The sequence below is a fragment of the Leptosomus discolor genome, chromosome 1 (assembly GCF_034619465.1).
Source record: "Leptosomus discolor isolate bLepDis1 chromosome 1, bLepDis1.hap2, whole genome shotgun sequence".
Taxonomy (NCBI): domain Eukaryota; kingdom Metazoa; phylum Chordata; class Aves; order Leptosomiformes; family Leptosomidae; genus Leptosomus; species Leptosomus discolor.
In genome coordinates, this window is record NC_141391.1 from 181,580,286 (window position 1) to 181,594,174 (window position 13,889).

General features: G+C 46.2%; 1 protein-coding gene across 1 annotated transcript in view; it reads right to left on the reverse strand.

The window, feature by feature from the left end:
* The window catches only part of RASSF3 (Ras association domain family member 3), a 53,109-nt gene extending 39,754 nt beyond the window's left edge, over nucleotides 1-13,355 (reverse strand). The window contains exon 1 of the mRNA XM_086472207.1: nucleotides 13,227-13,355. Coding sequence (XP_086328333.1) covers nucleotides 13,227-13,355 — 129 coding nt within the window. The remainder of the gene's footprint in view (nucleotides 1-13,226) is intronic.
* Between the last annotated feature and the right edge of the window lie 534 nt (nucleotides 13,356-13,889).

A 13,889-nucleotide genomic window follows, 5' to 3' on the forward strand; every position in this document is an offset into this window, starting at 1 on the left:
AGAAGATAAAGAAAGCAAGGATGGAAAACTAGCATCGTTACATTGTGCTTCACCAAGCTGCTTCAGGAGCTGTTTTGAGCCATAAATCACTAAAAAAGAAGTCTGCCATCAACTTTGGCTGTTACAGGGAAAAATCACTAGGTTTATGACTTTTTTTTTTTCCCTGCAATACCAGGCTATTTTCACAGAACATGTCATTTTATCATCTTACGAAGCCAGCACCTACTTCACTAATGGTCTCATATTGTCACAACTCAAAGCTACATCTTCATATTCCAGTTGCAATTTAAAAAACGCCTCAGGGAAGAAATCAACAAATCGTTAAAATCAAATACGCTTTGAAGAATATTTGGGGTCTGTATTTAGGAGTGGGGAAAGACGTGCCTTTTAATTATTTTTTAATTAAAACAGCAGTGAGTTTTAAAGTTCAGAGCATCAGAAACTCCTTTGATGTTTCACTTCACATAATATCAACCTTTTAGCATAGTATAAACAATGATGTTCCCCCATCTTGAGATAAGCTTCACATCATGTGAACATGTAACTGAATCAAAAGCAGCTGTCAACTCAGACAAACCCATCAACTCTATCCATAAAACACAACAACCTGCGATATAACTCCATTAATAATTTTTGCCTACGACTGGTCAAATGCATGCCATGACTAGAAGACACTTGGAAAGATATTCAAGGTATTTTGTAATTTCTGTTCTATTGGGATAATCTGTAATTTATCTAAATCCTCTGACATTTTTATTAAGGCATATCTTATCACCTCTCAGTCGTACGGTAAACCACAGAACCACAGTTTGGAGATCCGAAATGCCAAAAGTCTTCCTATGACAATCATAGCAAAGGTCGTCGCTAGAAGAGTCCCTGAAAACTGCAAGCGCAATGACCCCTTCCAGGGCAGCATATTAAGAGAAGAAAAATAATTCTTTCCTAGGATTCAACTTAGCAGGTGCCACACTCCTCCCAAAAGCTTCCATGCCCACTGCTGCCATTGGGGGACATAGTAACAGCAACTGGAGAACCAAGGACACCCAACAGGAGTGAGCCAAAACAAGAGGGTACTGTCAATAACTTCACCAATTGAAAACACACTTCCCAAGTTCATCTCGGGCACAGGTGAGCACAAAGTGTTTTGTGACAAAACGCAGGATTAACCTCTGTCGTGGTTTGAGCCTGCCCAGCTGGTAACAAAAGCACAACACAGCCACTCGCTCACTCCTACCCTGTCCCCTGAGGGACGGGGAGAAGGAAATACAACCAAAAAGGTTTGAGGGTCGAGACAAAGGACAGGGAGGGCTCACTCACCAGTTATGGTCACGGACAAGACAGACTCAACTCGAGGATAGCAACATACATCTAATACAAACACCCACCACCATCAAGGAAAATGAGAGATACAACCAGGTCTTAAATACAACATACACACCCCCTGCCCCTCCGGTCTTCCCGGGCTCAGCTCTGCTCCCTCTTCCCCCCCAGCAGCGCAGGGGGCAGGGAATGGGGGTCACAGTCCCTCCGGCACAAGGTGTCTCCGCTGCTCCTTCCCCCTCAGGGAGAGGGGCCCTCGCAGCCCTCCCCTGCCCCACCGCGGGGTCCCTCTCCCGGCAGACATTCCTCCTCCCGCCGCCCCAACGCGAGTCCTTCCCGCGGGGCCGCAGCTCCCCAGAACCCCCCAGCCGGGTCCCTCCCGGGGCTGCCGCCCTCCCGCCGACGGGCGGCTCCAGCGCGGCCGCAGTCGCGCTCTGCTCCGGGCCCGGTCCCTGCCCCTCCGGCCCGGGGCCCTCCGCGGGCTGCAGGGCGACCTCTGGGCCACCGCGGGGCTCCAGGGGCTGCAGGGGCTCAGCCGCCACCCCACCGCGGGCCGCGGGGGAACCTCTGCTCCGGCACAGCTCCCCCTCTCCTGCCTCACTGACCGGGTGTCCGCAGGGCTGGCTCTCTCACATCCCCCTTCTCTCACCCGCTCACCAATACAGACAGATCAGTCAAAAAGAATCAACCGCTTCTTTCACTCTTAAATAGTTATTCCCAGAGTCGCCATTGCTCCGGCCTTGGCGAGAGGCGGGTCCGACATTGGAGCCAGGGGAGGTTCTCAAAGCCTCTGACAGGAGCCACCTCTGTAGCCCCCTCCCCCACTACCAAAACTCCACCAGACACCAAACCACCACAATCTCCCAGGAACCTCATTGCGATTTGGTGACCAAAGAGAAGTCAAACTGATTTGCATTACACCACCTGCCGTGTTTCAGGCCAACTTACTTGATTTTCTGACAGCTGGGCACTTCTATAGGGTTATTGTTTTACAGACAGTTCTGTTCTTATTCAGAACTCAAGAAAGGTGTACACTGGGAATTATTTCTCCTGTATTTTATAACAAACCTGCCATGACAACATCAAGGCAACTATGGTTCAATAAACCAACAAGGAAATCGTGATGGAATATGCTCCACTAGGAACAGAGCCACTTTGATTTGACATCCATTGACTTAAGCATCACTGCTTCTCCTCCTTGCCTAAATACTTGGCATTTATTTAGGATAATGTTATGTATGCTGTGATCTGGTCTAAGATGTACAAACCGTCTACGCTGTGAGCTGGCTAATTGACACCCAGCCTAATCCAGAATACAAAAATTTCACTGTACTAAGCACATGAGCCGTCTGCTTCATTTTACAGAAGATCAAGAATTCTGACCAGGGTGACAAAAAAAAAAAAAAAAAAACAAACCACAACACAGAAATCCCACAGCCTCATCCACCTCATGAAGTCCCCTTGCACACAGGCTTGAGCTAGTAATAAGGGTATTCTCCCAATTCTTCTACTCTTTGATAACACAGTCTATGGAGCATTTTTTCCAAGACTGAAATTGCAACTTACAGCACTGAAGTAAAAATCCTGTAGAGGCTATTTTCTTTAGTATACTTTAATTAAAACGTGGTGGGTTTAGGTAAGTTGAATTTTGCCAACATTATACTTTTTAAAAAGCAGTAAAAATACCTCTTAGGCAAGCAAGGGACCAACAAAAGTTCAGAGAAGTGGATCACATGGTCAGCTGAACACTAATACCATTTTTCAAATTCTATGAAAACAAACTTGTTCCCATGAAGTCTAAATCAGACTCCAAAGCAATACTTTGCAGCCGATAGAGAAATGTTGAGAGAAGGTATTTAGATTTGTCAGCGATTCTGTTATAAACCACAGCAGTGCAAGTCAGTCTCAGACTAAAAGGAGAAGGGAAAGTAATTTGTATGCAAAGAATAAAATGTGTTCTGACATGGCCGGGACCTTGATGAAAAAAAGAAAAAAAAAATCATTCTATTCAGGAATAATTCTTTACATACTGTCAGTCAGGGAGCCCAAAGAAACAAGAAAGGCAACTGTTTACATAAATCAATTCCACTTCAGAGTCAATGAGAACAGAAAAATGCAGTTCAAAATAATGTGATGATCCAGTTCAGTGGTTTATCTGACTGACATCAAGAAGCACTCGCTGTCTCCTCAGACAGCCATATGCACATGCAGTCTCTTACCACTACAATATCTAAAAAGGTAACTAAAGCAATTCAATGACAAATTTTAAGAGTCAATTCCCCAGGGAAATAACTGAACTATATCAGCAAATAGAAAAAGATAGTCCCGTCTTTGAACTCTACAACGGTCCCATTCCATGAGAATATCTTACCTAGCTACTGTGAATCCATCCACTTAGATCCTGAGATCCACTTAGTGGGCTCTCTAAAAGCAGCAAAATGGTTTTCATTACAATTAAGACTCCTGTCATTAGTCACCACCCCACATGGCATATTCTTTGAAGGGGAAAAAGGGTGTTTCCTTAATTCAACAACTAAAGGGCCCCTGAATATCAAGTCAAATACTCCCATGATTTGGCTTCTTTTAACCTGACTTGGTAACTCATGCAAGAACTTCAAACTATCCACTTCTAAACACAGAAAACAAGATTTCAGAGCTACAAGGCTACAGGTTATGTAGACATTGCATGAGAAAATTAATGCTGTGCTAAGTTTGGCTCCATGAAATCTGGGAGTATCATGACCAGAGGAAGATTTCTTTAATGAAAGATCAAATTCTCCTTACTGAAGCGGACTTCTCTTGTGCAGATTACACGGGAGTCTGGTTACTGCTCTCATCTGGTTGCCTGTACAAGTGATGTTCCACTGACTCCGTGTCTAGTGTTCTTCTACTGCTAGCATTTGTATATGGGCACCCAACGCAGCAACTGCTCTAAGTATGAGCTTTTGATTAAACTGCCCAGTTTTGTACTGAACACAAGACTTCACTGCCTGGTACGGCAATACGAACAGGCCATTTTTCAGCCTACAGCAGGACAAAAATAATACTTTTTCTTCCTCCTTTCAGTTGGGACTCCTGAAAGACAACCAAGTCACAAATCAACTCCCCACCTCAAAGGGGACTTTTACCATGCCTGACGTGCAACCAGGATAATTTTCTCCAATTTGCTCCCAGCAGCAGGTAAGTGTTCCTATTTAGCATCCTGCAAGAGATGGAGCAAGTCTTCTATGCAAAGATTCCTTCCTTCTCCATTACTTACCCAACAAATCTGAAAGCAACACCTACTTCAAGCCTTCAACTGCCAGGTCTATGCCTCATGGAGAGTTAAGGATTTCAGCAGTTTTCAGGAGCACCACCTATTGAGGCATTTACCCCTGTACTATATCACGTAACAAGAGCCATCACATGGGTCTGATGTCTGGATCGCAGGTAGTCCTGCTGATAGAAATGGAGAGCCTGAATGTTTGACAGGATTAAAATGAACTCTTCTCCTGCTCATATTTCTGTTCCTTGGTCTTTAACAGGTTAAACACTCTAGCCTGATGCAGAAACACTTCTGCAGAAACCCTCTCTCCTCACTGCTTGTCAAAGTTAAACACACATGCACAATAACAAAAAAAGGGACTGATCTGTCTTTAAGTCACCAGTCTGGACAGTTGTAGTAGTTTGAGTTACATCTATTCTGAAAAACACTGCACTGTTATGCTGATCTCACGACAGCACTGAACCTTGAACTTACTCATTTCAGACATTAGGACAAACAATGCAGATCAATTCTATTATGCAACAGGCAACCACCATGTTCTTAATCTTTTAAGCAGTGCCAAAGAATATGCCAGCGTCTGTACACATAAGCACTATGGGTCATGCTGAAATCCCTAGTGCAGTTGCTAGAATTTATACAGCTTTACTAGATGCTTCTCAGATGAACCATGAAGATATGTTGCAGTGAAATGAGTAGCTCTGAACAAAAAGACTTCCATAGTCTTGGCTTATACATCTATAAATGAACACACTAAATCATGCTGCTGGTGGATCAACCAGCAAGATGAGCAGGTTTTGCTCCCGAGGAGAGGAATTCTTCAGAAGAAAGCAACCCAGTAAAGAATAGTAATGCCCTAAATAAAACATCTGAACTAAACCCTTCCAAGTTTACAGGCTAGTGTGATCCTACGCACAACTATGTATAAGAAGTCACTGAGAGGAAGTCCTCTACAATAGAGGTTATTAGCCATCAATAAAGGCTTTAAAGCTACTTTTCCAGTATTAACAAATTTGATCTACTCCAAACTTTTCTTCAGGGAGGACGAGCCAAATCATGGGGTCCCTGCTTCAGTGGAAATAAGATTAAGCACTTAATTATTCAGCAAATGATTGACTTCAGTCAGAGCAGAACCTGATCTTCAGTTTTTATTATTACTAATCAGGCTTTAGAGAGGCTATATTGATTAGGTACTACAAACACAAGATAAGAGGACAATGCACTATGAAGGAGGTACAGTATGGTTAGACTGTGGATCCATGCACTTGATCACACCTCAGATCAATCAGACAGAGATAGAAGAGAGACAGAACACAAGACAAGGAGGCCTAATTATGGACAACAGGAATAATTATAAAATATGACAGACAACTGCCTTTGTAATTTGCCCCTACTGTATTATTCTAAAACAAACACACTTACAAACAGCATTTTCCACAATTACTTTGTGGGTAAAGAGTGAGATGGAGAAGCTGACAACCAGCACACCAAGTACTCCTGCATACCCAACATTAACACTTGATGCTTCCTCTGAGGCAGATGAACCACTGCCGCTTTTACCATTATTTTCAACACAGCATAGATTCCGCCGTATACGGGAACACAAATTCCTCTCCAGCACACACACAGATGAGTAACTAGAAAATGATCTTAATTGCTACATAAATCACGTGTGGCTACTTAGCATAGCCAAATACATGTCTGCATAGGAAGCACTCTCCTCAAAACTGTCTGCAGTGTTTCATCAACCTCGCAAAAGAACAAGTGCGCCAAAAAAGACCGAAGGAAAGTAGCAATTACTCATGCCAAGTCAATTCACACCTGCGTACAGGAACGTGCAGGCTTTGTTATAGGGACCTAAACACACACACAAGCTTCACAGTACTGCAGTCAGGTAAGCGCTGCACTGAAACTGGGAGGGGACGACAGGACACTGTGCTAGCTTCAGTCCCACCAGGGCACACCCCTAAAGTCTGTGGGACATGCTGGTTTTAAGACCTTTCCTGAATGTTGGTCTCAAAAGGTACAAATCGGGGGGGGTGGGTTTTTTTTGGGTGGGTTCCCCCCCCCCCGAGTGTATATATGCATACATACATAAAACCCCTACTATTTCTCCCTGGAAGGAAAGTGCAGTACGTATTGAACAGCCTGGCCCAGTGCCTGCAGAAATCCCCCAGGGCCTTAGCTGCATCAGGAGAGCTGAACAACAGAAACCTGTCACACTCAGTTCTCTCTTCCCAATGCTTACATTGCTTGTCTTAGCTCACAAGTACACTGTCACAAGCAAACTCTGCATTACAGACCTAGCACTTCATCTAAAATCCTCTGTTAATCAGTTTATTTGCAAGTGTTAATCCCACACTGGTGCCGCTGGCTCTTTACACAAGGGACAAACTGCAGTATCAGTTTTTACTTCAGTTTTTCTTCATAATTTTGCTCTTGAAGTGGTAAATGTTAGCCAGCAAGAACCTCTTCCAAAATGGTTATTCTGATATAGTTCTTACACACAGGTCTACGGTTGAAGAAGAGATCACGAAAAGGGGGTACCAAGTTCTCCCCTTCCTTAAGTAACTGTTTACGTGGTTTTAAAAATCTCTTTAGTGTATTCAGATAATCCTGAGCTCAGCTGCTCTGCAGAGCACTTCCCTGAATTCACCAGACTTCAGTTAAAACAAAACTCCTTCTGTCTCCATGTCTATTCACGTGTGTCTAAAGAAGCCCAAGTCTAAACATTTTAGACCACAAGGCTATAGGTGCCCAATACTTTCCGACTTCAGTGAAAGTCCAAAGCTTCAGCAGTTCTGCCCTTCGGCCTTTGTACTTAGATAAAGCCACAGGATTATCCCAACCCAATTACATCACTTGAATCAGAAGACACCCATACATACTAGGTACTTCCGATTCTACCAGTGAGAATCCTAACTACTGTACCCCAACACTCAGGTGAATCAAAGTCTTTTTTTTTTTTCTCCAAATAAAAGGGAAAAAAAAAAATCCAGTGTTTGTCTGGTGATATTCAAACAAATGTCAATAACAAAACTAGTAACACATTGCTGGTGCTCCAAAAGTTTATGCTAACAGAGAAGCAACTGCCTGAGATGCACCTAATATAGAACAACAGACTAATGTGAAAAGATAAAGAGTTAGTCACCTGGTCTGAATACTGCTGGCCACTCATGACACTTAAAATAAACCGCTGAATGTAACAGCACTCATTACATGCTTTAGTGACTTGAACTCTTCTTGGGACAGTACATTAACCCATCTCTCCTAAACATGTTTTGTAACTTTTTGTGTGCTAGTAGTTACCATTTCATATAGTAAGTCCCCAAAATTTAAACTGATGATTCTAAGAACCAACTATGATAAACCAGTGCACATCAAACAGCACCCTCTGCACAGAGCATAAATCTCATCTCACCTCCAGAGGCTGTCAGACACCAGAAAAAGACTCAGAGTTCACCCCAAAGCAGCCACCACGCTCCTTCAAGCTACTGACGCACACACGCCACATCAAGTGCTCCGAGAGAAGAGCGAGGCAGAAACACAAAATAAGGGTAGTTTACTCTGACAGTGACGTGAGCTCAAAATAGACTCAATCTCTACCCTGCTCATTCCTTCAACTCTTAACTTTCAAGTATTTTAGTTGCAACAATGTTTATCCCATAATATTCACTGACTGCCAAATGGCTTAAAAAAAAAAAAAAAAAAAGAAGAATGAAACATCACTGGATATTTTTAGTTAGGGTTTTTTTTTAAGTAAGTTTCAAGACTACACGTCAAACACAAACTTAAACTTTTTGGCTCCAAAGCAAGCCTATAATTAGAAACGTCATTTGTTCTGGTAGTTAGAAGAGCCATTTTCCCCAGGGAATGTTACTGAAAGGAAACCCAGGAAGAGCTGTAATGGCCAAACAACGTGAAACTTATTAATAATGGACACTGGTAACACAAAGCCATCCTAAGGAGACTTGAGCAGTTATAAACTGTATTTTACCCCTAGAACACATTTTCTTCCCAAATAAAATGCTTTTTTTTGTCTCTCTTCCTCCCAATGAAATGCCTCAACCCATTGTGCAAATTCACATGGAACCCTAAAAAAGGCCTAAAAAAAGGCACTTCTGCACCCAGAAGTTTGTCTACTTTTTCACACTTGCACCAGCTTACCCATTAAAAAAACAAATTGCTACAGCTTTCCCTGCAAACCTCCTCCTCCAACAGCAGAATGAGAGATGGCTGGTTACCTTGCCAGGACTAGTTTGGGATGAGACTTTCACCCTCTGCCTGTTGCCTCTCCCCTTCATACCTCCTCTGCTCTTGTATATCCGCTTTTCAGTTCCAGCTTTTTTATGAATTTCCTTTCCCACCCCCCATCACCACACCTGCAAACTCCACTGACGCACAGAAAAGACAGCCACAAAAACAACGTCATGGCAGGGGGCACCGGGTGCAGGGGAAGGAATTAAGACAGCGGGTCTGGAAGCCATGAAGACCGAGACCAGTAAGGGGAAGAGAGAGGGAGAAACCAGACTTCAGACGGGCAGGCCTGGTGTTGACAGCAAGGCAACAAGCACGTTCTCGGGTGCAGGAGGAAAGCGTGCATTTCTGGAAACTGTCACAGAAGCAATTCCATTTTTCTTGCAAGCACTTTTACAGAACCTTGTATGTAATGGTGAAAAACAGAGCATAAACACACAGCTGCTTTTTTCTTTAAAGAGAAAAGCAGCATCCAAGTGTCAAAATTCCTATCTCCAAGCTATTTTGCATTAGCCATCAAGCAGAACTCTCACATTTTGCATGCAACTATTCACAAGTCAGATGCTGAATACAAGCTGCAGGATTTGCACTCTTCTAACAGCTGAGATCCATGATCTTCACAGCACCACCAGCTTCTGAAGCAGTGTTTCCCAAAGCACAGTGGCGTCCTCTCTCAGAGATCCCTCACAAGGAAGGGGGGAGGGAGAGGGGGAGAGACAGAGCGATGCTGCCCATGGCCTCTTCTCGTGTTTCTAACCCTCGCAGTTAAGAGTGGAAGGGGACGTTGAAACACAGAGCAGGCAGAGTCAAGCACAGGGATGTGCCCAGGTATCTACAGTGAATCTCACAGAAGACATGAGCTTAGCAAGGCTGTGAACTAACCCAGATGCCAACCACAACGCTTGAAAAGCCACCATCCATCAAGCTGCCTGAGAAAGGAGAAGTGAGGATTTCCATCAACCCTGTTCAAAGTGGGAGAGTATGGGGAACTGCTGTGCAGAAGGGAAGTGCAGAAAACTTACGCAGGAAGATGCATATCCCTCCAACGCATGGTAGGGCTTGCAAGAGCAGGAATGTCTGTTTTCATTTTTCTGAAAGAATGGGAGTGGGCAGGAAGAAAGACAGAGAGAAACGGGTCAGCTTTCAAAAGTTTGCAAAACATCTTATTCTGTTATTTTCTCTACAGGGAACGGACAATCTCCAAAGGCTTGATCATACAGAAGCACGGGTCTGATCTTGCAAAAGCCTATGCACACGGATAACTTTACCTCACATGAGTAGTCACACTGGCAGGACAAAATATTTACAGTTCCTCCTTTTTCATTTATTTAACGAAGTCATTGCAAACATGAAACAGGGCCAGACTGAGTTTATCTAGCCTCTGATACTTAAATTTTACAACAGCTACAGAATATAAGAAACCTTAAATAAAGCTAAACTTCCATTAACGCCACCACAGCATAAAGCAGCCTGCACTTTATGCATCTTGCCCTCAGATTAAAGTATTTCCTCCTTAAGAAATTGCTTTGGGGCCACTGCTTGGCCTCAAAACACCATGCTGCCTGTCATACGCTGTAATGGGGTTTATGCTTCAATTTTTTAGAAGTGGCATAAAGAGATGAAGAGACAAGCCTTTAACCACCCCACAGAAGATGAGCTATCTTCGGCAAAGCTAAAAAGTCCTATCACAAGACTTTTACACCAGAATTGGTATCAATCCATTAATCCTGTCTTAGCTGCAGAAACTGAGGTACATAAGTAAGCATACCCCTGCCCCATTAAATGCAAGACAAAAATTCACCCAGCTACTTAATTCCCTTTTTTCCTTCTTTTCTTTGGAAATCCATACAAAACAAGTCCAAATGCTACTACTGAGGTTTTCTGCAAGCACAGCTGCAAGCCAAATGCTCTAACCCATTTCTTCCCCTCAAGAAAGGGGGCAGAGGGAGCTAAGACAGAGGGATAAAAGTAATTGCGAGCACTTAAGTCTTCTACAAGAAAAGAAAAACCCACACTGCAAAACTTAATGTCTGTACAGCTGAGAAAGACACAGAAACAATAACTAACAGCTCCCCTCTTTTCTCTTTGCTCAAGGGGACATAGTATGCATTTTTTGACTAAACCTCAAATACAAACCAAAAGTAACATCCTCATCTGTACAAAGCAGCTTATTATGATTGTTATTGCTGGAAGGGGAAACTCACTCTTACTAGCCACATGACTGTTGAAATCTACATTCAGCATTGTTTGGGGATTTTTTTTTCTTTGCTCTATAACTCAGCAGCTCAGAGCAACTTGTAATAACTTTATGACTAGAAACATTTAGCTGAGCATTTCTGACGCTGCAGAGTCAGCAATACAGATGAATTTGTTCCAGGCTACTCAATACATACTTAAACATGTACCCCGCAGTATTCTTCTGGGAAACATTACTAGAGCACTGTATCAAATTTTATGGTTTTCTCCGCCCCCCCCCCCTCCCTTGGAAATGTTAACATCACATACAGCAATTTACGTGTTTGCACAATTTACTACTTCTACAACTAGTATTTAGTAAGGCAACTGATACAATAGCATTATAAAGACATATGTTATGTTTTTAGGATCTAAATCAAGACCTGGGCCTTCTCACATCTCATAACACAGCAGCTACACGCAGCCTGAGAGCAGCTAGGTATCTGTTCGCACAGCACAGTCACGCCGAGGGCCTCCCCTGTAACGGCCAGGTGGCAGCCAATGCCGGCCAAATACGTTAGCAGATGCAGTTCAAGGACACTCAGCAGGACTTGCCAACTTCCACAGAGTCCCTCGGGTTAGTGGGAGGCTGAAACTCAAGATGGATGAGAAAAAGACAACCCCTGAAGAGGGGAACAGCGAGAAGCACCCTGGGGAAGCAGCCATGACCTGATAAAAAGCTCATTCCAGCCTATTTGCACAAGGTGCCCAAGCTCAGGTGTAGGGAGAGGGAGTGCTCAGGCTCCTTGCCAAACTTTGCAAAGGAAGCTAAAGCTCAAGAAAGCTCTCTGCACTTCCTTGAACAGGAGTAGGAGTTTCCCGAGGGGCAGTTAGAGGGCTTAAGTTTTAAGCAAATCACAAACGGGGCATAACAGATGGAGAACCTCGGAGAAACAGAAACCAAGGCTGGCTTTCTGCAGCACAACATAGCCTAGAGGAACGGCTGTGGGCAACAAACAATGGGTCTTGACAAGCCCCACAGATGGGCCAGAGGGCACCCGAGGTATCCAGGCTTTGACAAGCAAGTTGACAACTAGGTCTCCATAGCAGCAGTAATATCAACACCAAAGCCCCAGTGGTGAAAACACCAAAAGTTTGTACAAAGAAATGGGCGCTGAACGGAGAGAAGCCACAGGCACTGGTGGGAGCAGGTGAAGAAAAGCTAGAACAAAACAAGCTCACCAGCTAATAGTTTCCAAAGATACCAAGCACCTCTAGAAAGAGATGCTGTGCTTTGGGAAGATAAAAACGAGAGGGGCTAGACTGCTTAACCAAAGAAACGTGACATTTACCCTATATGGTTTAACCACTGGCTCTACATCAGACAGGGACTGTTTCATTTTGTATCCCTGATACAAACTTTGCTCCTAGGACAGAGAGGCTGGTTTTGTTGTGGCAAGGCTTCCTCAGCACACCACACTTCTCACTCTGCCTGCAGCCCTGTAGGTCCTCCACCGAAATTTCAATGCTGACCACAAAAGGGGTTGGTTTTGAATTTTTGCTTTGTTTTTAATCAGTTCTTCACTTCAAAGCCCACTTGCAGTTGATTTCCTGAGCTTGAACCCTTAAACCAAGACACTTAAACACTTCTGAGGACCTTTCTCTGCCAACAAAACAGCTGAAGAGGCTGTCATTCATCTCCAAATGAGCTCCGAGAGGAGTGAAGAGGCAGACCCTGCCGTACCCCAGCCGGGAGCTGCCAGCAGAGCCGATAGCAGGGCTGATAGCACGGTTACTCACCACACAAACATGTGATGCTTGATCACATCCCCAGCCCGCCGGGCTCTGGAGCGGAGCGGGGCGGGGGGGGGGGGGGGTGGTGGTGGTGTCAGACTTGCCGTCTGGCTCCCTCAGTCCGGCTCAGAGCCGGGCACCCCGGCGGGCTCTCGGGGCTGGCGGGGGCCCCTCCAGAGGGACCCCCGCCCCGCGCAGAAGCCCCGCTCGAAGCCCGGGGAGGGAAGCCCTTCCCCACTGCCTCCTCCCGGGGCCCGGGCGGTTCCCGCGATCCTTCCCCGTGGGGGAGGGGGCGGCGTACACGTGGAGGCCGAGGCCGGAGGAGGGAAGGAGAGACGGAGGGAGGCGGCCCGGCCCGACCCGGCGGCAGCTGCCCCGGGGGGCGAGGCCGCCCCTCAGCCCGGCACACGGCACTTACTTGCGGGGCGGCCCGGGTCTTGCCCGGCGGCCTCCTGAAGAAGGACGTGCGGGCAGTGAAGAAGAACTCCTCGGACTCCTCCTCCTCCAGGCTGCTGTAGCCGCTGCTCATGCTGCTGGTCCAGGTCATCGACGGCGGCGGCTGCTGCTGCTGCTGCTGGGGCCGGGCGGCGGAGAGCGCCGTCCCGGCCGCCGCATGGGGCCCCGCCGCGGCCGCTCCTCTCCCAGCGCCGCCGGGCCCGGGGCGCTGGAGAAGGAGGAGGAGGAGCTGCTACTCTGGCGGCGCCGCTCCCGCCCTCCGCTCCCTTCCTGCCGCACAAGTTTCCGCGGGCAGCCCCGCTCCCAGCCCGGCCAGGCGGCGACGCCCCGCCCGCCCGCCCCGGGCAGCAGGTGAGGGGGCGGGGGCCAGCCGCTGCCCGCCCCCCGGGCCCCGAAGCTCCGGCCAGCCGCGGGCGGGGGTCCCGCCGGCCGAGCGAGCCCCGCAGCCGGTGCCGGGGGAGGCGGAAGATCAAAGCGCGGGCTGGAGCTACCGACCCTCCTGCCGGCCGTGTGCCTCAGCGGCCCCCTCGTTAATTACAAGCAACAAGGCAGTCGAGGGGGGGGGCCTTGCTAAAGAAAGAAGCTCCCAGACTGTTCCCTAATAACTACCCGATTTGACTCTCCT